Source organism: Trichosurus vulpecula, chromosome 1, assembly GCF_011100635.1.
Source record: "Trichosurus vulpecula isolate mTriVul1 chromosome 1, mTriVul1.pri, whole genome shotgun sequence".
Lineage (NCBI taxonomy): Eukaryota > Metazoa > Chordata > Mammalia > Diprotodontia > Phalangeridae > Trichosurus > Trichosurus vulpecula.
The window spans coordinates 12,865,446-12,889,872 of NC_050573.1; the positions used below are offsets into that span (position 1 = coordinate 12,865,446).

General features: G+C 44.2%; 1 protein-coding gene across 1 annotated transcript in view; it reads left to right on the plus strand.

The window, feature by feature from the left end:
- Positions 1 to 24,427, plus strand: part of PRR14L (proline rich 14 like) — a 65,114-nt gene that overhangs the window by 2,487 nt on the left and 38,200 nt on the right. The window contains exon 2 of the mRNA XM_036753149.1: positions 15,164 to 15,628. Within this exon, the coding sequence (XP_036609044.1) occupies positions 15,215 to 15,628 (414 nt within the window). The 5' untranslated portion in view covers positions 15,164 to 15,214. The remainder of the gene's footprint in view (positions 1 to 15,163; positions 15,629 to 24,427) is intronic.

The window sequence follows — 24,427 nt, forward strand, 5'->3', positions numbered from 1 at the left end:
ACTGAGTGGGTTGGGTTCTTAGCTTGCTTAACTTGGTATGCTTTTGCAAACCTAGAGATATTAGTTCTAGCTTTGTTTTGTCCTCCTCAGTCCCAAAAAGAAAGATCCAGGATGTAGGGGCCTTGGAGTCTAGCCTGCCTTCCCCCCGCCCCCCAAACTTGCAGTAGGAAGTAAAGATCTGCATCCACTGAGGGGCATAGTGAACCCCAGAGCTCCTGACTGACCCGTGAGGCGGTACTCTTAACCCCATTCAAGAACACCTCCACGAAGAAAACATAACGAAGCAGACTATCCTTTTCATCCAAAAATGGGAAAGAATCGGGGAATCATGGCAGGGCCATTGTGAGGAAACCACCTTGGAAACCTTAACCCTGAAAGGCCCTGAATTTAAGAATACTTTGAAGGACTCCTTTCCTTCTAACAGTAGTTTATCAGGGTTTTTTTTAACTGTAAGGCAAAGAAAATAGAGAAAGTAGGATAGAGTTTTTTTATTTTAAAGGAAAATTCTAAATATCTGCTTGTAATTATTTGCCTTTAAAATGCATTTGCATAGATGGGATAAATCATAGTAAATTTATAAAAATTGCCTCAATTTTTTATTAATTAATTAAATTAATATTAATTTATTCACTGGTCCCTCTAGGATTTACTACAAAATTCTTGTGAATATAATTTCTTCTGGGGAGGATCCTTGTGAGGAGCATCCCCTGGTGTGGAAAATTCCCTTGGGTTTGCAGGTCAGCACCCTTGCTGTTTCCAAGAGAGGCTTGGGGCGCTGCAAGACTGATTTGTCTAGAATTCCCTTTAGTAGGACGGCTTTATGTATCGGACCTGTACTGGAGACTGCACTTCCATAGGCTAAGCTCACCGCCTCTGGTAGACTTAAAATGCACTCACCTTTTCGGGAAGGAATCCATCATTAGCTCTGGGTTTGGACTACTGTCGCTGAAGTGGGGAGAAGAGGAGAGGGAAAGCAGTTTATTGATGACTGGACAGGAGAACAATTAGTAAATTTATGAATTTTCCCCTAGATCCGGGTGCTTAACCTGGGGTCTGTGAACTTGGTCTTTTAAAAACTATTTCAGTAGAATTGATATCCTTCATAATCCTACATATTTGATGTTGTACGTTTAAGAACATTCTAAGGCGCCATAACATCAGGAGTTGATGAACCCTGGCTCCAGATGTTTTCAGACAAGTTAATTTAAACAGGTTGATCATGAGTCATGAGTTGGGGTCACTGGTGAAATTCATTTCCCAGGTTAAGCTCATTTCATGCTTTGGAGCGGACTGCCAAGCTCAGCCAGTCACGTTCCAGGCACATGTTACTAGCCCTAGCCCTCACCATTCTCCAGGCACTGACTGAGCTGCCTTCTGGGAGCTCCCATTCTGATTGAACACTTTTATCAAGTCCTGAAGACCAGCTTTGCCCAACTCCCCCACTAGAATGGAAGGGCAGTTAATAAATTTGCTGCTTGTTTTTCATTGTTATCTTTTAGCTTGGTCACTGTTACAGCAGCAACAGAAAGATACGAATTCTTGCCAGAACAAAGAAGCACACACTTGTAAAATGACTTGTGAGAGGCAACGTTCTTGGCTTGCTAGCTCATCAGATTTGTAACATTTCTTACTAAAGCTAGATCTATAAAATGGGGTAAGAATTCCTGCCCTGCCAGTATCACGAGGTTGTGATAATCTTTATACATCTTGGGCAAGGGGGAACAAACTCCAGCTTGTTTTTGTCCGTGCGCCGGATTTGGCCTCTGGGCTGGCTCTGCAGTGCTCACCTCTGTTCCTAGGGTGCTATCGAAATCCTAGGTTTCACTATTAAACTCTCCTCCCCTGAAGTCCAAGGAAAGGACTCTGGCTTCTTAGAAGATGTGGCCTTGTAAGCTTTGGCAGGTGTGCCCGAGATGGAAAGCCTTGGCACTTAGCAAGGGCTCCGTATCTGTCGTCCAAACACCAGGGCCTTGTCAGCATCACCAGAACGTCAGCTTCTAGGTGGTGATTTTTGAGTAAAATCGCAGTAACTCCTGTTATGATCAAATGAAAATAGAGGGAGCCCCAGAACAGTGAAATGACCGGTTTTTGAAGGGTCATTTCACATCCGAAGGAACAGACTCAAAGGTCGTGACTTTCCCCGGATCACGTCTGTTAAATGGACTAGTCTGGGCAAAGCATGTTAGACTGGGGGGAGGAGACACAGAGTTTAGATAAAACATGATTGGTCCTTACCCTCATGGGGTTTACTGTCTAAGAGGCACAAGGAGATATATTTGTAAAAGCACTTGGCACGGTGCCTGGCACATAGTGGGTGCTTAATAAATGCTTCTTCCTTTCCGATATCAGAATAATGCAAGGTGTGTGAGGTTGGATGGGGAAAGGAGCATTGAGAGAATATTGCTCTTGTGAGCTGCTAAGATTGCCAATAGTTTTATACACTTTATCTTATTTGAGCCTTTTGGCGACACCTCAGAGGCAGGCATCATGGGTATTCTCCCCATTCTAGAAAGGAGAAGCCCAAGCTCAGGGAGCTTCTTGAGTGGTGTGGGGCCTACACATCAAAGCTTCTGACCAGCTGCTTCTCACTTCCCTCTCATTCCCAGTTGGGAGGAGGACGCTTGTGATGCTGCCTTCTCCAGAACCTTCTTTTCTGTTATCAGTGGCTTGGTCAGAATAGAAGCTGAGTCCTCAGCAGAGGGTTGTCTCTGGCAACAAGAGCCTCCTGGGGGTGGATTCGTTTAGTCATGCGGTGAATGTTTACTAAATGCCTGTTTGAGGTGCTGGGAGACCCAGAGACAAGGACAGGTCTCTGTTTTCCTGGAGCTCCTTCCCTGGCCAGTGGGAGAACAAGCCACCAGGCATATACCATTTTACACACAATGTTTGTTGTGTGATCCGGGAGAGTCGCAGAACAGAATGCCAGGTGAGGTCATATCTGCTGGGAGGAGGAATGGCTTACCGGAAAAATTGGCCTTGACATTGGGCTTTACTAAGGAATAAATGGAAATTAAATAGGAAAAAGGGAGAAAGGCCAGTAGTTTGGAAGTGTCTTTCATCTCTTATTGATCTCAAGCACTTAGTACCCTTCTTAAATGTACCAGTTTGCAAATGTGTACTATATTTGTGGACCTATCTTATCACTATCATAACCTTTTTAGCTGGAGGGATTGGCATGGAGCACGTCTTATCACCCTATTTGGGGTTTTCTTGGCAAAGATGCTGGAGTGGTTTGCCATTTCCTTCTCCAGCTCATTTTACAGATGAGGAAGCAGAGGCAAACAGGATGAAGTGACTTGTCCACAGTCACACAGCTAGTAGGTGTCTGAGGCTGTATTTGAACTCAGGAAGGTGTCTTCCTAATTCCATGCCCAGCACTCCGTTGTGGTGCTACTTAGCTGCCCACAAAGTGTACGTACGTGGGTATAGATGGTGGAGGGCAGCTGAGGGGGATGGGAAAGCTGCCTGTAAAAGACAATACCTTTGAAGGAAAATAGTGATTCCTGGAGGCAGAGGGGAAGAGAGAGAGCATTGGCAGGGTGGGTTTGCAGCAGGGATGAAAAATGGGGCCAGGTGAAGAAACAGGCTCCAAGGACTTCTGACTGGCCATAGCTCCAAAGGTGGGATTCAAACCCAGACCATTCTGGCTCCCAAGCCAGGTCTTTGAGAGGAGACACCGTTCACTTTCATCTTTCCCGCTGGGGGTCCAAGTGCACAGTGCAAGCTTAGTAAGTTCTTCTTCAATTGCTTTTCATTGAATTGTAGGAATAATAGACTCATAAAAAGGGAACATACAAACGAGGTTTCACAGAAACTGAAAAATATACCGGGGGGCTCAGAAGGACGTCAGAGGTCATGGCAGCCACAGCCTTCTCGATGCCCTGCTTCAGTTCCAGTGAGTAAGCCTCAGCTTCACTGGATCTCATTTTTCTCATTAGTAAAATGGGAGGGCTGGACTAGGTCATCTCTAAGGTCCTTCCCAGCCCTGCCAATTCCAGCTCTGACATCCCCTGTTCTCAGGCCCTTCCCAGCCCTGACATCCCCTGTTCTAAGGTTCCTCCCAGCTGTGACATTCCCCGTTCTGAGGCCCCTCCTAGTTCAGACATTCTGTCTTCTAAGTCACCTCTCAGCTCTGTATGTTCTATGACCCCTCCCAGGCCTGACATTCCCTGTTCTAAGGCCCCTCCCATCTTGGACAGTCCATTGGGTAAACGTTCTCAAATTCTGACTTGACCAATCACATTCCTTACATTGGGCAGCTCAGACCTGGAAATTATTTTCCATAAGTAATTTTCTTGGCATTTTTATGTAATCACCCAATTTCTGTAAGCTTTCAGTGGTAATAGCACTAGTCTTAAGCCCTGGGTTCAAGGCCAGCGTCTGACATTGGCTTTGTGACTTTAGGCAAATCATTTAAATTCATTGAGTTTCCATTTACTTTGTAAAACACAAGTATTAAATTCCCATCAACTACATCATGAGACTGTTGAGAAAGCACCTTATAAAGTTGAGTTACAAAGTGTGCCTTTATATACTGTCCTATTTGGAGCAGATGCATTGTGGCTTCTGGGAGGGGTTTATTGATCAATTTTGAATAGGAAGGGAACAGCAGAATAAAACCTCCAACTAACAATACTAATAGACAGAAGTGTGAAAGTCCTTTAACTCCTCAGGGCTTCGCTTCCCAACTATAAAGTGTGGGAGTTGGACCAGGTGATCTTTAAAGCCAGCTGTGCCGATTCTGAAGCCCATTTCCCTGACACCAAAGGCTAGGGCAGGCCCATTTTGTCTGGGAGCCACACCGGTTGTAGAGACTGAAGTTTCAGACCCAGATGGGCAGTGACCAGCTGCAGCTGCTTGGATGATGTCATAAAGGAGGAGTTTCGGGGGCTCTTGGGGTGAGGGGCACAGTGAAGGGACCCAAGAGGCCTTCCTGTTTTGGGCACTGCAGGAACAAGGTTTTTCTGGCATCATTGGGTAATGGAGTATGCTCTGTTTCAGTCAGTTTTCCAGGTAACTGAAACTTGTCCCTTCATGTGCCCAAACTATTTTTAATCTTCCCTATTTTTAAAGGAAATTTTAAAGAAAGCGTTATACCCTTCCCAACCCTAGGCTTAATGTCAGAAGCAATCTTAGCAGCCATCATAGTTGCCCACAGTGGAATGGCCTGCCGGGGGGAGGTGGTGGGCTCCTCCCCACTGCTGGACCACGAGTCTGGAGCACCAAAGGGATTCCTGGTTTGGCATGGGTCAGACTTCTACCCTCTAATTTTCCCTTCCAATTTTGAGAGTCTGTGGCTGCACGATCGGACAGGACCCTTTCTTAGCCACCATGGTGGTTAGCCTTATGAACATCTTGACAAATTGGCTTGGGAGACCCTCAGGGGCTTGTGACTTCTGGTCTAGGAGCTTGGCATCCCTGGCCCCTACCTCTGCAGTTGGCCCATAGCCACGGGTTTTTGTTTCTCCTGCTTCTGTTTTCTCCTGATATTCTTTCTTTGTCATTGGGCCTGCCTCCAGCAGCCATTAAAGAGGCTAACCCTGAAGTCAATGATTAACCTCGTTAGGATTGTTTATAATCACAGCTTAATGTTTAGGTAGTTATGACCAAAGCGGTGGAAGCAGAGTGGGCAGAGTTCTGCCCACGGTGCTGAGTTGCCCGCCTGAAGAAGGGTCCTGGCTACATTCCAGGTGGTTGGGGTTGCTGGAAGCCGGACCTGGATAAAAAACAGTGTCTGACCATATAAGGGAGAAAGCTTCGAGGCAGGAAGGGGGCGATCTGATGAAGCCACTTTGTAGGAAATGAGCAAGAAGAAGAGAGAGCAGGTTGAAGGATCCTAGATGTAGAGCTGGGGGGCCCTTAGTGAGCCCCCTCGACTTACAGAAAGGGAGGTAGAAGCCCAGAAAGAGGATGAGATCAGGTGGAAAGGAAGTAAGACTGGAGACAGGAGTCTGGCTGCAGGCCTCAGATTGCCGGTACAGCATCAGGGGCCCTGCAGAGGGAGGGTGGGAAACCTGAAGTGGAGACCTGGCCCTCCCTTTGTGGTGTCCTTGGCCCCCCAGGGGCACTGCCAGAGGGAGGGTGGGGATGGCACCATATGAGAAGTGTGGCATCCTCAGGGTGAAGGGCGGGCAGCAGATTCTTTTAACAGTTTAAGTTAAAGTTTCTCCAAGAGAGTTTGCTTTTCAGCTTGCTGTGTGATCCAGAGTGATTGCTCATAATTCTGTCCCCTGGCTTTATCCCATCTATGATGATAACATAATTTATCTGAGCAGCTGGAAAGGTGACTAATAAATGTAGCTATAACACGCTTTTCCAATTTAAAGTTTCTGAGACTTGGTAGCTTCGATGACAATAATAACTTTGAGGTTTGGGGCTGTGCTGGTTTCAGCTGGAAATACCTTTGGCCAGGGTTTGAATGATGTGGATGCTATCTATTGCTTGAATAAATCATTGAATACTTTGCCTAGGTTTTGATGGAACATCTATGAAATATCCAAGTTATAAATAATTGCTTACATTTTCATAATGCCTAGTGATCACAGAGTACATGGTGATTTGATTTTCTCAATAACAGCTATCGTTTATATCAAGCTCTAAGGTTTTCACTATGCTTTTGATCCTCCCACAGCCCTATTAGGTAGGTGCTATGTTCTCCTCTTGTCTGCACAGAGGCATTAAGTCAGTTGCCTCAGGGGCATGCAGCTTATATGGGCTTTGTCCACTAAGCCACAGTCTTGCCTCCCTGTGATGGGTCATGGGTAGTCCATGTTTCCCTGAACTCTCTTTGGGTGGGTGTTGCCTTCCCAACATATCTACATGTGGGAATTTCTTTGGCTGCCCTTCTAGAAGGCCTGCTCCATTGCTCTTGGGCACCTTCCTGTCCAACTTGAAACATTTCATGGGAACCCTTACTTCACAGAGGCTCTCATCCCATATTGCCTTATGACCAGGCTCTATCTATCTTTCCTCCATGTTACCTTTTGTGACACTTGTCACAATGGTGAAATGCCGTAGTTTGCTTATACTCACCATCCAGCTCCTGTTGCCCTTTGCTATTATCCCTGTTTTGCCAGTAAGGACACCAAAGCTGAGCGTGTGGGAGTTGGGCCCCAGGGAAAGGATGGTTTGCTAGAGTTCCATGATCAAGTGAAAAGAGTATGGGGTTTGGACTCCTGAGTTCTGGGATTGGATATGGGTTCTGCTACTACAGCCTGTGCTCTTGAAACAACTATTAACCTCTGTGAGCCTGTTTTCTGACCTGTAAAATCAAGCTGTTGTCTCTGAATTCCTCTCTGGCACTAGATTCTGTGAACCCAAGCCCCATCTTCCTCATGAGGCTTTTAAATAAGCCACCTTTCCCTTCCAGTTCTGAATTCTTTGATTTTAATTGGTGGGGCCAGGATCTGAACCCAGGCCTCCTGACTCCCACTCCAATGGGAATATAGAAGTAAAAGCAGCACAGGTCAAGAAGGAGAGGCCAGCCTGCCTGTTTGTTTCGTATGGTTGGGAGGCTGGGCAGCTAGCAAGGGTACTAAGAAAGGCCTGGAGGGGGTGGTCAGGGACTTAAATCCACTTACTAGGCACATTTGAAGTCTGTGCAGATAGACACTTTGGGAGAGAGAGGCATAAACACATAGGGCTTATGGAGCATTTTCAAAGCATGACAAGTGGCTCAAAGGAAGCTCTCCTAGGGGCTTCGCCTGGTCTGTGGGGGGCCACACGAGTGAGGCACAGTTAACATTTTCTGCTGAGATGGAAGGTTCTGCTTTAGCACCCAGCCCTATTCACATTAGGGGAAAGACCTTTCTTCCCTCCAAAAGTTGGTTAACGGGTCTGTAGCTCCCCCTGCCCCCATGACTTTCATGGTCCTTTGAGTCTTGGGAAGTTCACCCTGGCCAGCTGGGACCACTCACTTCAGAGAGATTTGAATCTGCTAGGAAGGATTGGATGCTTCAGGCTGTGGGCATGAACGGATTCTGCCTGCAACATTCTACTTGAATGAAGCAGCAAGCCTCCTCCACAGTGTTGGCGTGACTGAGCTGGTGTTGGGGCCTGGAGACCTTGGCCAGCAAAGCCTGTGACTGACCCACAACCGAGGCAGCAGATGCTTGCTCTGGTCCATGTCTCTGGAGTTGGGCCAGAGGACCATGTGAAAGAAGCCAGCTTAAGCAGAGCCCAAGCCACAGTCCCCAATAGGGGTCTGGGACCATTTGATCTAGTGCTAAGTGACCAGGAGCCCCTTTCTTCTGCAGCGTCTTGTTGTAGCCCTCCAGGAAGGGGCAGGCGCCCACTGCTTTCCAAGGCAGCCACTTCACCACACTGTTAGGATGTTTTTCTTACATCTCACCTAAATCTACTTCTCTGTTACTAACTTCATGGCTCCAAGCTCCAAGCTCCAGGAGAACCACATGAATTAGGGTTAGGATTCAGGGACACAGACAGCTGTCCCCCAGGTTTTCCTGGGCCAAACCCCCCAGTTCCTTCCCTGCATCCATCTCCAGGCACCCTCTCCCACACAGAGGTGTGGCTGCCTTCCTCTGGATTTGCTTCGGCTGACACCTTCCTCCAAGGGGGCACAATTCAAGCTGCTAGCACAAAGGACTCTGTCTTAATTTAGCCTCGGATCTCTTGGGCTTTTTTTATAGTCCTTTGTCTGGTCACCAAGTCAGCATTACCTTTTGACTCTCGTCTCTCTGAGAAACCATCCAAGCCTCTAAATAGTACCCTCTCCCCCCCCCCCCCCATTTCCTGGAATGACCCACAAAAGGAGCCAGAAGCAGAAAAGGAGAGATCATCCCCCCCCCCCAGGAAGGGAGGGGCTGCTTTGTATCCTTAGCTCAGCACAATGCCTTGCCCTGGTAGGTACTCTAGTGCAGTAGTGCACTAGGGAGGGCGAGGAGGGAATGCTTGGCTTCTCTGTGCTTTCCCTACTGGATCCAAAGCAACAGTTCTTTCCCTTCTAATCCTCCTCTCCCTCATCCCTTAGGGTAGGCATCCGTCCACTCTTGATCTCCCCGTAGTTTGAGGCCTCCTTGCCGTTTGGGCTCGTTGGCTGCCACCCCTTCTCAGGGAAGGGTCCTGAAGAGTTTCCCAGAGTTAGGAGAGGGGAGATGAGGCACTGTCCCGTTTAACAGCAGAATGAAGTTAAGTGGGATCATAGGTTTAGATCAGCTCTGAAAGGGCTCAGCAGCCCCACTCCGTTTAGAGATTGAGGCCCAAGTGCAACTTCTTGCCCAAGATTATACAGGCAGTAAGTGGCAAATTGGAAGGGAAGAAGAGGCTGGATGGAAAGCTGGGTGCAACCTGGAACAAAAACGATAGTAGGATCCCTCTGCAGAGATCGTTGAAGCCCAGTGCCCCTGTCAGCCTCTTAACCCCTCATGTACCACATCCTGAGGGCCAGGGTCTCTGTAAAACCTGGATTTTGCTGGAGGGATTGTTTACCTTTTACCTGCTGGGAGAGAAGGGAAGCCACTTCCGGTGTCCTCTGTTCTTTTTTTTTTTTTTCTGCCGGTGTAAAGAAAGGGGTCACTGAGTTTGAATCACTGAAAAGGCCATTTGGGGGCTACCTGGCTGATTCTTTATGACCTCCAAGGTCTTGTGCTTTCCATCGCTACCTGTTTGGACCATTTCACAAGTTGTAGGGAAGGAGACAAGGAATCTAGGCAGATACCATCCAGGAGACAGGAGAACTCTCCCTTGTGTCCCCTACATAAGACTGTAGTGGGGTGGCTGGAGAGGCTTAGTGTTGTACCAGGGGCTGAAGGTAGCCTCAGTTTGAGTCCTTACTCTACTGCCCCAGAATCCTAGAGCACAAAGGCACCTGGTCACTGTCACTGCAGAGGCTCCTTTTTCTAGTACATCCCAATACATTGATTCGGCATTCAGAGCCCTTCACAGTTCAGCTTCTTCTTCATGCATGAGGATCCAGCTTCCCACCATTCCACTTCTTGACACTGTCTCCTGCATTCATGCATTTGTGCTACCTGTACCTTCTGCATCATATACCTTCTCAATTCTACCTCCTAGAGTTCCTGGGCTTCCTTTGAGACAGCTCGAATCCCCACTTCTGCAGGAGGCCTTTCCGTCTTTTTTAAAATGGTATTTTATTTTTTCCAATTACATGTAAAGACAGTTTTTAACATTCATTTAAAAAATTTTTGAATTCCAAATTTTCTCTCTCCCCTCCTCTTCCCTAAAAAGGTAAGAATTTTGAATAGGTTATATATGTGCAATCATGTGAAACATTTCCGTATTAGTCATGTTGTGAAAGAAGGAACAGATGAAAAGGAGAAAACCATGAAAAGGATTTTTTAAAAAGTGAATTGCTGAGAAGAGTTGAGTTGTACATAGTTGGTCATCTCACAGTGTTGTTACTGGGCCTTACCCCAGTGCCTTCTCTTTGAGATCACTTTTAATCCACTCAGTTTGTATTTCATCTATACCTGTGCGTGTTGTCTCCTCCATTAGAACAAGAACTTCTGCAGAGCAAGGACTGTGTTTTTGCCTTTATTTGTTGTTGAGTCACTCAGTTGTGTCTGACCCCACAGACCATAGCACTCCAGGCCCTTCTGTCTTCCACTGTCTCTTGAAATCTGTCCAAGCTCATGTTCGTTGTTTCCATGATACTATTATCCACCTCATCCTCTGCCATTCCCTTCTCCTTTTGCCTTCAGTCTTTTCCCAATATTAGAGGCTTTTTCAGGAAGTCCCACCCTCTCATTACATGGCCAGAATACTTAAGATTCAGCTTCAGTATTTGTCCTTCCAGTGAATAATCTGAATTTCTTTAAGTATTGACTGACTTGACTTCCTTGCTGTCTGAGGGACTCTCAAAAGTCTTCTCTAACTTCACAATTCTAAAACATTGATTCTGTGGCACTCAGCTTTTCTTATAGTTCAACTCTCATAACCATAAACAGCTACTGGAAAAACCATAGTTCAGACTACATGTAGACCTTTATTGGCAAGGGATTTCTCTGCTTTTTAGTCTGCTGTCCAGATTTGCCATAGCTTTCCTTCCAAAGAGCAAACATCTTTTAATTTCATAGCTTCGGTTGGCTTCTGCAGTGATCTTTGAGCCCAAGAATATAAAATGTGATCTTGCTTCCATTTCTTTTACCTCTATTTGCTGGGAAGTAATGGGACCAATTGCCAAGATCTTAGTTTTTTTTTTGATGTTAAGCTTCAAGCCAACTTTTACACCTTCCTCTTTCACCCTCATTAAGAGGCTTCTTAGTTTGTCTCCAATTCCTGCTTTCAGAGTGGCATCGTCTACACGTCAGAGATTGTGGGTATTTCTCCTGGCAACTTTAATTCCAGCTTTTGATTCATGTGGCCTGGCATTTTGCTTGCTGTGCTCTACATATAAGTTAAATAAGGTGACAATATATAGGCTTGTCATACTCCTTTCCCCATCTTAAACCAGTTAGTTGTTTCATGTTCAGTTCTATCTATTGCTTCTTGGCCTGAATGCAGGCTTCTCAGGAGATGAGTAAGATGATCTGGTCCTCCCAACTCTTTGAGGAATTCACATTTTGCTGTGATCCACACAGTCAGAGGCTTACTGTTGTCAATGAAGCAGAGGTAGATATTTTTCTAGAACTCCCTTGCTTTCTCCATAATCCCACGAATGTTGGCAATTTGGTCTCTAATTCCTCTGCCTCTTCCAAAAAGCAGCCTGCTCTTCTGGTAATTCTTGGGTCACACTGCTTGAAGCCTTGCTTACAGAATCTTAAGCATAATCTTGCTGGCATGTGAAATGAGCACAGTTGTTCAGTGATTTGAAATTCTTTGGCATTTTCCTTCTTTAGGATTCAGACATAAACTGATCTTTTCCAATCCAGTGGCCACTGTTGAGTATTCCAGATTTGTTGGCATATTGAGTGCCACACTTTAACAGCTGGAATCCCATCACCTCTCCTGGCCTTACTGTTAGCAATGCCTCCTAAGGCCCACTTGACTCTCTTTTCTAGGGTATCTGGCTCCAGATCAGTAAGCACACCATTGTGGTTATCGGGGACATTAAGAGCTTTCTTGTATAGTTCTTTGATATAGTCTTCTTAATCTCTTGCATTTCTGTTAAGTCCCTGTCATTTTTGTCTTTTATTATGCCCATTTTTGCATGAAACATTCCCTTGACATCTCCAGTTTTCTTGAAGAGATCTCTTGTCTTTCCCATTCAGTTGTTTTCTTGTGTTTCTTTGCATTGCCCATTTTAGAAAATCTTACCTCTGGCTGTTCTGGAATTCTGCTTTCAGTTGGGTTCATCTTTTCCTTTCCTCTTTCCTCAGCTCTTTGCAAAGCCTCATCAGACCGCCATTTTACTTTGTTGCTCTTGTTTTCCTTTGGGATATTTTTTGTTGCTTTCTCCTGCACAGTATTGCAAACCTCTGTCCAGGCATTTGTCTATTCGTTGTATCTTTATATCTGTCTCCCCAGCTCATAGTCAGCACTCAATGCTTATTGACTGACCAACTAGTCCAATCCCAGTCTCAAACAAGAATCCCCTTAACAGCACCGCCATAAGTGGTCATCCGTATTGAACTGCACTTGCAATTCTGGTAAGTCCTCCTTGATCATGATGGATATCTTCTTTTGTTTGTCATTGCTTTGTACCAGTATTCAGGTAGAGGAGCAATGCCTAGGGGGAGGAATTCAGTCTTTGGCATCAGAGGGCCCAGCCTTGAATCCTGCCTCTGGCACTATCTGTGTGGCCTTGGGCCAGTCCCTTCACATTGGTGTATGGGCTTCAGTCTCCTGCTCTGCAGAATGGGGGCCCCTTCTGTCTCAGATCTGTGATGGAGGCACCTTGACTCGCTTTCTGCTTTTGAACATTTCTGATGTTCTCCTTAGAGTTGTGCCTAGAAGTCCTGGCAGTTAAGCCCCATCGCCCCTGGCCAGGCCTCTCTTGCAGTGCTGGTTATTTATCTGGAACTCGCTCTGCGTCAAACCCTGGACTGGACCAGGAGTGCACACAGGCAGAAGTGAAACAGCTGTCTCCCCCTTCCCCTCCCTCTCAGAGCACAGAGCCAGCGTGGGCAAGCTGCTCGGGATGAGGGTTTTCCTTTCTGGGGGAACCACAGATGCAGTCCAGAACTTAGTGCTAGTGAGGAGAGTCTCATCTCTTTCCCACAGGACAGCCTTCGATGTAGCCAAAGGTAGTTTTCGTAGAGTCACAGAAAATAAGGAGTTGGAAGGACCTCAGTTCATCCATCTTATCAGAAGCAGCTGGCATTCTCAAGTGTACCCAGAGGAAGTGTGGTAGAGTGGTCAGGAGGACTGGGGCCAGTCCTGCCTCTGTACAGGACAGGTCACTTTTCCTTGAAGGGCTGGAAGGCTACAGAGGGCGCCTCCCTTGATCAATGAGATTAGCTCAGCCAATGAGTAAATCAATTAAAGATTGCTTTAAAGTTTGAAATGTGCTTCACACATCTCCTTTGAGCTGGAAGGTAGAGACTACAGAGAGTATTATCCCCACTTCGCAGCTGAGGAGCTAAGGCTCATGGCCAGTACCCATCAGAGGGAGGATTTGCGTCCAAGCCTTCTTGGTTCCCAGACCTGCACTCTGAGGACTCTGACCCAGTCCATCCCTACAGAAGACTCCACCATGACCAACAAGGGGGGGCGGTCCTCTGTCTTTTTTTGCAGCTGTCCAGAGAGGGGGAGCCCCACACCGCCTGCTCCTGTGGAGGCGCTCATCTGGCGAGCACATGTTTCCCAACATCCAGCTGGAAATGGGCTCTTAGCTACTTGTGCTGATGCTCCTGGGGGCCAAGCCAAGCAGGGCAAATCTCTCCCAGTCTTCTCTGCTCCAGTCTAACACTCCCTCATTTCTTTAGCCAGCTTCATTTGATGTGATCTCGGAGCCCTTCTTTCCATCCTGGTCATCCTTCTCTGGATGTACTCCAGCTTCTCAGTGGCCTTCCTAGGAGGCAGAATGGTGGAATGGTTGCTTAGAGGATTGGACTTGGGAGTTTGGGATACCTGGGATGAGATCCAGCTTCATATGCTTATTAGCTGAGTGTCCCTGGGCAGGTCATTTATCTCTCTGAGCCCCAGTTTGCTCATCTCTAAAATGGGAAGAATAAGGCACCTGCTTTAAAAGGTTATTTGGGGATCAAATGAGGCAACATCTGCAAGTGCTTTGTAAATCTTAAGGTGCTTTGTGATGGTGATGAGTTATTCCCAAGAGGTACTGCCACAATGGCCCTAAGCCCCTGATTCAGATGGGGCCCACTATGTTAGGGGCCAGATTTGTAGTCAGAAGTATGGAATTCAAATTCTGGTCCCGGTGCTTAGTACATATGTCAGCTTGGTCAGGATTTTTAGTTTACAACACTCAGTTCTGCGTGATTTTGAGTTCCAGACTTTCTGCCCCCCCACCCCCACCCCCTCTGCCCCTCGATGGCATGGAATCAGATATATCTTCTACATATAACTTCACATTGAACTTATTTACACAATAGTCAAGTTGTAAAGAAGAATTATGACCAATGGAATGAATCATAAGAAGGAAGAAACAGAACCAAAAAACAAAAACAAAAGAAAAAAAAGAGCAAACAGTTTGCCTCAATCTGCATTCAGATTCCATAGTTCTTTCTCTGGATGTAGACAGCTCTCTCCCTCATGGGTACTTTGGAGTTGTCTTTGAGCCTTGTATTGCTGAGAAGAGTGAGGTCTATCAAGGTTAGTCGTCACAGAATACATATCTATATCTGTGGTACTGTATAATGTTCTCCTGGTTCTGTTCTGCTCACTCAGCATTATATCGTGTAGGTTTTTCCAGGTTATTATGAAGTCCATATCTTCCCCATTTCTTATGGCACAATAGTATCCCATTACCTTCATATACCACAACTTGTTCAGCCATTCCCTAATTGGTGGGCATCCCCTTGATTTCCAGTTCTTTGCTACTACAAAAAGAGCCACTGTAAATATTTTTGTACGTACGGTCCTGGAAAAGGTATTTTCGATTGAGATCTGACAGCTGCCTTCCTTCACCCTGTAGCTGGCATGGTATTTGTTATCTTTGTCAGTAAGTCCTGAGGATTATTATTCATGGTGGGCATAATGATGATGTGGGAATTTATTATCTTATCTTATTTAACTGTCAGGGTCTTTTCTTAACTGTGTTTTCCCTTTTTTTGGTCTGTGCCAGGGAGAACCAACTGGACTGATAAACTGGAACCCAGCATCCTCAGCAGCCCCCATGCTGTCATCTGGTGTAGAGACGCAGCCAGTACCTCTTGATTCCCCCATGTCTGCGGGGGCCCAGGAGTTGTACACAGAACTTCCAGTAAACATCTCTCCGGAGCTTTCTGCGGAGTTTGAGCCAAGCATTATTCCAGATGCAAAACCCGAAGCCTCGAGCTCCTTGGTACAGACTTTGCCTTTAGAACCACAGAGAACTCATGTGGAAAATTGCTCTCAAGACGCTGACTCCATGGGTGATGGGGAAGAGCCGAAGGGTTGTGGCCTGGCTGCTGACTGTGCAACCAGAGATCCTGCAAAAGAGAGAGTGGAGCAGGAGGAGGAGGAGGTGAGAGCCCCCAAGGAGGGATCGGTGAAAGGCCAGGAGCAGCCTTCCCCAGCAGCTGCTGAAGGAGCACGTGGCTCATGTCAGGTAAGAGACCAACCCATGGGATTTCTGAATTCTGGACTCTGGGAGTGAGTGAGTGAATGAAAAGCAATTATGAAGCGTTTACTATGTTCCCAGTGCTGGGGAATAAGGGGACCAAAGGCTGCTAGGAGCTCCTGTTCTAGGGGGGAAGAGGGCTCTCGGAGGAAGGGCTCACGTTCTAGCAGGAAGACCATTCATGGAGGAGGGCTCAGCTGGAGGGCAGCAGTGAGTCCTGGGGGTACAGGCCGGCAGCAGATGGCCCACAGAGTCACAGGCATGTTGCAAGTGTCACCGGCTTCCCAGGGGGTCTTTTGTTCTGGGGAACGTTCTCACATGCAGTGTTCAGAGTCCTTCCGAGGGGCCATTCCTTTGTTGGGAGTAGCAGACTTAAAGGAGGGAGGAATCCTTCAGTCCATGGCTGGGGCACTTTCAGGTTAGGACGTGATGGGCTTTCCTCATTTTGGGTGTGGGATACCTCAGAAGTGCCAGGCTCGTAGTGTCAGGGTAGCTTCCCATAACTGCTTTTGATCTCCTTTTTTAAATTCTTGGTTATGAGGGAGAGGAAATGCTGTCGTTCAGCCATTTTCAGTCACGTCTGACTCTTCATAACCCCATTTGGGACTTTCTCAGCAGAGATAGTGGAATGGTTTGCTATTTCCTTTTCTAACTTATTTTACAGATGAGGAAACTGAGGCAGATGGGGTGACGTGACTTGCCCAGGGTCACACAGCTAGCTAGTAAATGTCTGAGGCCGGATTAGAACTCAGGGAGATGAGTCTTCCTGACTCGAGGTCTGGCGCTCTATCCGTTGTGCTACCTAGCTGCCCAGAAACGTTATAGATGATACAGAAACAAACCCTATCAGTAAAAAATGTATTTAAAAACAAACCACTTTCCTCACAACAGGTCTGGGAGGAAGGCTGCATATTGAGTACAGACCTAATAAGTGTTGGAGTGCTCATCAAACGGCAGAGCCTTCTGACTCAGCCTCAGTTTCCCCAACCATAAAATGGGACTGGTGATAACTACTCGTATTTTCTCCCTCCTTCCCAGGCCTCTTGTGACCCCAGTGCTCCAGAAATGGCATCTCATAGGCGTAAAGTGACACCGGTCGAAATCTCCTCCCCAGGCTGTACTTGCTGTTAGGATGTTGGTTGGTGTTGGCCTTGTCCAATTAAGGGACTCTCCGAGTGTCCTTTCTCAGAGCACTGCCAACACTTCCCCCATTCCCCACTTCAGTGTAGCTGCCACATCCTAAGTGTCTGCCACGAGCTCAGGATACGGCGATAAAGGCAGAGAGATGGTCCCTGCTTTGAGGGCATTTCAGTTCTTCCGAGAGCAGAGCCTGGGGAAGAACAACATGGACCCAGGGAAATTGGTTTTTTTTTAAAGAAGGTTTATTGATATCTTTCTTTCTTTTTTTTTTTTTTTGCATCAGCATAGTTTTCCCTCGATTTGCTCCCCTCCCAGAGACTTTCCTTTTCATAAATTTTGCATTCACTACCTTTAAAGCAAAAACAAACAAACCAAAAAACCCAAATGACCTTTTATAGCTGGCAGCACTGAACATGATTGTCTTGGAGCAGCAGGTAAGAGAGCATTTGTATGGATTAATCTGGGGCTGCTTAAAGCATGTGAGGCTGCAAGGCCTTCCTCTCCTGCAAGCTTCTGAAGTTGCTGATGTGGGTGGGAAGGATGAGTCACCACGGGCCAGTGCAGAAGTCAGTGACACACACTCCTCCTCTTTCCTGAAGCTTCCCTTCTGTGCCCTCTTCAAGGCACCTGAGCTCTCTCTGCCCCACACGGTTCCTTTGTTCTGTCTCGATTCTGACTTCTCTGTGTTTCTAGCTCTTTCACCTCCCAGCCTCAGTTTCCTCAGCTGTAAAATAGGGACAGTAACAGCCCTCTCACCCAGGGTTGTCTTCATGAGAACCAAGTGAGGCCTTTCTCATGGTGCCTGCACATAGTAGGTGCTTTATCCCTTGGTTGGGAGGCACCCGCATCAATGCCTGGAGAGAAGGGATTGTTTGGTTTTTGTCTTTGTGCCCTCACCACAGTGCATGACTTGTTAAAATACTAAATAGATATTGGTTGAGTTTTGTTGCCTTTTGCTGTATATATTCATTCATGCGATGATAATATATTAAGTGCATGGGTTAATACATGCACAGTCTAGGGCCCTGGATGGGAGAAACAAGATGGTGTGGACAGGGCATATTGCTGGTTTGAGATTGAGCTGGCTTGAGACATATACAAAGATTAACTGAGGTGCCACAGAGAGATGACCCTAGGTCAGAGAACGCAGCGTTCTCAGAAGAAATGCAAACTGGCAACAGCGTTATGAAACTGGTGTTCCTTATCACTAAAAAGGAAAGAAATGCAAATTTTAAAACTATTAATAAAACAGCCAAGGTTTTTTCGTCTCCCCCTATCAATCAGCAAAGATGATAGGTGGGAAACATCGGAAGATTAGAATAAACTAATGCAGAGCAAAGAAAGTAGAACCGATTTTTCTGTCACTGGAAATGACACAACGAGATGTCAGAAATCACGTAAAAGGCCAAGACCAGTCTCAGTCAGTGAGGATCAGTGATGGCTAGTGCTCCCTTCTCTTGTTATAGAGCCCATGCACGTGGGGGTTATGCTGGATGTGCTGCCAGGGCTGGTTCTATAGGCTTTTGTTGTCTTTGCCTTATAGAAGGCTGGGTTAGAGAAGGTTGGCACTGAGGAGGAAGGCTTTGTTGAAAAATGCCTGGTGTGTAAAGCTACACAGAGCAGTGTCTAAAGGGCACTGGACTCGCTCTGGACACCCTGCTTGCATGCTTGCTGTCCTCACCTTGGCCCTGCAGAAGCCTCCCCTTCCTCCTTTGTGAAAGCAGTAGAAGAGACTTCACGCTGCCCACTCTGGGCTTCAAAGGAAGGATTTTGTCGTCTGTGAAGCACTTCATAGAGGAGTGGGGATTTCTGTAATCTTGGTTATTAATGATGCTTGTATATGTGGACAGGAAGTCAGTTGAGGGGGAGGTTGTTTATTGTGTTTGACAGTGATTTGACCCCGAGGATGTTGGGCACACTGTCATAGGGTTTTATTTAACCTGGGAAGGAGCCTCTGGGGTGTGGACCCCTATCTGTTCCTGACCTGGAATCTCTCCTGCTACTGTTGGTCCTTCACAGCTTCTCCAGCACTGACTCCTCTTTGCCAAATTGCTGTATGTGAGGTGAAACCTCCCATTTGTTTTAATTGGCCCCCAGTTGAGCTTTGAGGCCCCCAGGGAGGGTGCTGTGGGGCTGCCCTCCACCCCGCCCCATCCATTCTTCTTTAGGAAAGTTTTGTTGTTGGGAAGTGTTTTCTGATCACAGACCTCCTGTCTTCCTCTATGCAGATTCTCACCATCATTCCTGGTTCTGTCCTTAGGTGCCAAACAGACCAATTCGAATCCCTTTGTGAGGCCCACAGCCCATGGCATACTTGAAGACAGCAATCAGAAAGTCTCTTTTTATCAATTTTTCTCCCTTTGGACTTGTTGCGAGTCCAACTATAATAAATTCATTAAAGGGGCTTTCTAATTTCTCAAAGACTATCAAGCCTGCTAGCTTTCTCCTGTGTGATTCTAAGCCCAGCTTATTGTCCAGTTGCCATGCTTATTTGATCTAGACAGGTGGACAAGTTCTAGAGTTTGTCCCTCTAATACGAGGTCAGCATATCGGCAGGGGTAATCTTCTAATACATTGGATTTTCCCTCTTAAGTGGAAATGGTATTTATGCAGGAGGCTTTCAGTGTTGTCATGCATTCATCACCACATCTAGAAGACCTCACTGCTGATGGCTGATGAGGAGTCTCTTTTTTCTTTAAATTTATCGAGTTTTTATTTCAGTCAATTTCAATGTTTATTCCCTACCAAACTCCCCTGCCCCGCCAAAAAAAAGAAAAAAAATCCTTTTAACAAATATGCATAGTCAAGCTAAACAAATTCTCATAGTGACAAAGTTCAAAAATGGGTCTCATGTCCTGCATAGTTATCCTGTCACCCACCACATTCATTATCCTCGATCCCCTGGGACCATGGATGGTCATTATTACTGATTTTTTTTTTTACATATAAAGTCATGCAAAACATTTCCTCATTAGCCCAAATGTGAATAAAAAGCAAGAAAAATAAAATGGAAAAAATGTGCTTCAATCTGTAGTCAGAGTTCATCAGTTCTCCCTCTGAAGGTGAATAGCATTTTTTAACATGAGTCCTTTGGAATTGTCTTGGATCATTGTATTGATAAGAATAGCTAACTCTTTCACAGTTGATCATCCTCACGATACTGCTGTTACTATGTACAAAGTTCTTTCTAGATTTCCTCACTTCACTTTGCATCAGTTCATACAAATCTTTCCAGGTTTTTCTGAAACCATCCCCTTCATCATTTTTTATAGCACAATATTTCATCACAATCATGTACCACAGTTTGTTCAGGCATTCCCCAATTGATGGGCATCCCCTCAATTTCCAATTCTTTGCCACCACAAAAAGAGTTGCTAGAAATACTTTTATACATGTGGTTCCTTTTTTCTTTTATCTCTTTGAGTTATAGATCTAGTGATATTACTGAGTCAAAGGATATGGACAGTTTTATAGCCTTTTGGGTGTAGTTCCAGATTGTTCTCAAAATGGTTAGATCAGTTCACAGCTCCATCAGCAGTGTATTTGTATCTGTGCTTTTCCGCATCCCCTTCATTTGTCATTTTCCTTTTCTGTCATGTTAGCCAATGTGATAGGTCTGAGGTGGTACCTCAGAGTTGTCTTAATTTGCATTTCTCTAATCAATAATGATTTAGAACATTTTTAGATGATTATTGAAAGCTTTGATTTCAAAGAACAAGAGGTCTAGAATATCTAGGGTGTTAATGAAAAGAAATGCTAGAGAAGGTGGCCTAGCCATACCAGATATTAAACTGTGCTATAGAGCAGCAGTCATCAAAACTGCCTGGTACTGGCTAAGAAACAGAGTTGTTGATCAGTGGAATAGGATAGGAATACAAGATAGAGAAGTCAACAACTATAGCAATCTCCTCTTCGATAAACCCAAAGAGGCCAGCTTCTGGGCTAAGCATTCACTCTTTCACAAAAACTGCTGGGAAAATTGGAAAATGGTAGGGCAGAAACTGGGCATAGACCAATATCTTACACTGTATACCAAAATAAGGTCAAAATAGGTTCATGATTTAGGAATAAAGGCTGAAACTATAAGCAATTTGGGAGAGCAAGGAATAGTTTACCTATCAGATTTATGGAAAAGAAAAGAATTCATGACCCAACAAGAGATAGAGAGCATTACAAAATGCAAAATGGATAATTTTGATTGTGTTAAATTGAAATGTTTTTGTACAAAAAAAGCCAATGCAGCAAAGATTAGGAGGGAGGCAGAAAATTGGGAGAAAATCTTTACAACTAGTGTCACTGATAAAGGCCTCATTTCCAAAATATACAGGATACTGAACCAAATATATAGGAATACAAGTCATTCCCCAATTGAGAAATGGTCAAAGGATATGAACAGACAGTTTTCAAAGGAAGAAATTAAAGATATCTATAGGCATATGAAAAAATGCTCTAAATCACTACTGATTGGAGAAATACAAATCAAAACAACTCTTAGATACCACATTTCTTCTGTCAGATTGGCTAAAATAACAAAAGAGGAAAATGATAAATGCTGGAGAAGATGTGGGAAAATTGGAACATTGTTACATTGCTGGTGGAGTTGTGAACTGATCCAGCCATTTTAGAGCGCAATTGGGAACTATGCCCAAAGGGCTATAAAAATGTTCATACCCTTTGACCCAGCAATACCACTTCTAGGGTTGTATCCCAAAGAGATCACACAAGTGGGAAAAGGACCCATATGTACAGAAATATTTATAGCAGCTCTTTTTGTGATAGCTGAGAATTGGAAATCAAGGGGATGCCCATCAATTGGGGAATGGCTGAACAAGCTGTGGTATATGAAGGTAATGGAATACTATTGTGCCATAAGAAATGGGGATGATACGGACTTCATAACAACCTGGAAAAATCTACATGACATAATGCTGAGTGAGCGGAGCAGAGCCAGGAGAACATTATACACAACCACAGATATATGGATTCTGTGAGGACTAACCCTGACAGACTTTGCTCTTCTCAGCAACACAAAGTGCAGGCACAACTCCAAAGGACTCACGATGGAGAATGCTATCTACATCCAGAGAAAGAACTATGAAGTATGAATGCAGATTGAGGCACACTTCATGCTCGCCTTTTTCTCCTCCTGCCCCTTTTTTTTCTCTCTCTTTTGTATTTATTCTTGGGTTGTATTTTGTTTTTTTTTGTTTTTTTTAGTTCTGTTTCTTCTGTCTCATGACTCATTCCATTGGTCATGGTTCTTCTCCACAACTTGACTAGTGTGTAAATTAATTCAATGCGAAGTTATACATGGAAGTTATATGGGATTCCATGCTGTCTTGGGGAGGGGGAAGGGAGGGAGGGAAGAAAATCTGGAACTCAAAATTATGTAGAACCGAGTGTTGCAAACTAAAAATTAAAATTAAAATTAAAAAAAAAAAGAAAGCTTGATTTCTTCTTCCAAAAACTGACTGTTCATGTCCTTTCACCATTTATCAGTTGGGGAATGGCTTTTTTTTTTTTAAATAAATTTGGCTCAGTTCAATATACTTGAGAAACGAGACCTTTATGAGGCAAACTTGCTATAAATTATTTTTCTTCCGGTTTCCTGCTTTCCTTCTAATTTACATGCATTGTTTTTGTTTGTGCAAAACCTTTTCAATATCATGTAATCAAAATTATCCATTTTACTTACAACTGTACTCTATCTCATGTTTGGTCATAAACTCTTTCCTTATCCTTAGATCCAATAGGTAATTTTTCCATGCTCCCCCCCATTTGCTTATGATACTACCCCTTTATGTTTAAATTATGAATTCTTTTTGAGTTTCTCTTGTTATATATATGGTTTTATATATATATAACTATATATATAACCACATATATATGTATGTATGTATGTATGTATTGCTAGTTTCCACCTGACTGCTTTCCAGTTTTCCCAGCAGTTTTTGTCAGATAGTGCGCTCTTGCCCTCGTAACGTGAATATTTGGGTTGGTGGCTGTGGTCATTCATTTCTGTATATTGTGTACCTGCTCTATTTCCTTGATCCACTGCTCTTTATTTCTTGTGTAGTACTAGACTGTTCTGATGATTACTGCTTTACGTATTAGTTTGAAATCTAGTGCTACTAGACCCCCTTTCATCATACTTTCCTTGATATTCTTTAACCTTTTTTCCTCTAGGATGAATTTTGTCATTTTCTTTCTCTAGCTCTTTAAAATAATTCTTTGGTGATTTGATTGACATGGCACTGAATAAGTAAATTAGCATTGTCATTTTTATTTTATTGGTTCAGCCCACCCATGAGCAATTAATGTTTCTCCAGTTGTTTAGATCTTTTATTTGTGTAAGAAGTGCTTTGTAATTGTGTTCATGTAGTTCCTTTGTATGTTCTTGGCAGGTAGGCTCTGAGTATTTTATACCGTCTGCAGTTATTTTAAATGGAATTTCTTGCTGTCTTTTTTGAAAAAAAAATTTAACATTGATTTTAAAAACATTTTAATTCTTACTTCTTTCCCTTCCTTCAATCCTTCCCCCATCCATTGAGAAGGCAAGAAATGTGATATCAATTATACATGTGAAATCATGCAAAACATAATCTCTTACTGGGTTTTGTTGGTAATACATAGAAATGCTGATGGCTTATGTGGGTTTGTTTTATATCCTGCCACTTTACTAAAGTTATTAATTGTTTTGACTTTATTTAAGTGACTTGCCCAAGGCCACACAGCTAGTAAGTGTGTCAAGTGTCTGAGGCAGGATTTGAACTCAGGTCCTCCTGACTCCTGGGCTGGTGCTTTACTCATTGCGCCACCAAGCTGCCCCTTGACTAGTTTTTTTACTTGCTTCTCTTGAGTTCCCTTAAGTATAACATCATATAATCTGCATAGTTTTGTTTTTCTTATTGCCTATTCTTATTCCTTCAATTTCTTTGTCTTGTCTTATGATTAACATTTCTAGTACAATATTGCAAATAGTCATGGTGATAATGGACATCCTCCCTTCACCCCTGTTCTTACTGAAAAGGTTTCTAGTTTATTTCCATTGCAGGTAATGCTTGCTTTTAGTTTTAGATGCTACTCATCATTTTAAAAATTCCATTTATCCCAATGTTTGCTAGTGTTTTTAATGGGAATGTGTGTTATATTTTGTCAAAAGCCTTTTCTGCATCTATTGAGATAATCACATGATTTTTCTTGTTTTTGTTACTTAAATGGTCAATTATGCTTGTAGTTTTCCTAACGTTGAATCAGCCCTGCATTCCTGGAATAAATCCAACTTTGTCATAGTATATGATCTTGGTGATATATTGCTCTAATCTCCTTGCTAGTATTTTATTTTAAACTTTTGCATCAGTATTCATTAGGGAAATTGCTCTATAGTCTTCTTTGTTTTTGCTCTCTCTAGTTTAGGTATCAAAACCATATTTATGTGATAGAAAGAATTTGGTAGGAATCTTTTACCTTTTTAAAAATTTTTCAAATAATTTATGTAGTATTGGAATTAGTTCTTTAAATGTTTAGTAGAAATTAATTTTTAAATCCATCTGGTCCTGGGGTTTTTTCCCCACTTTGGGAGCTCATTTATGACCTGTTGATTGTATGTCCTCTTCTTTTAATTGTATTTTTAAAAATATGCATCCA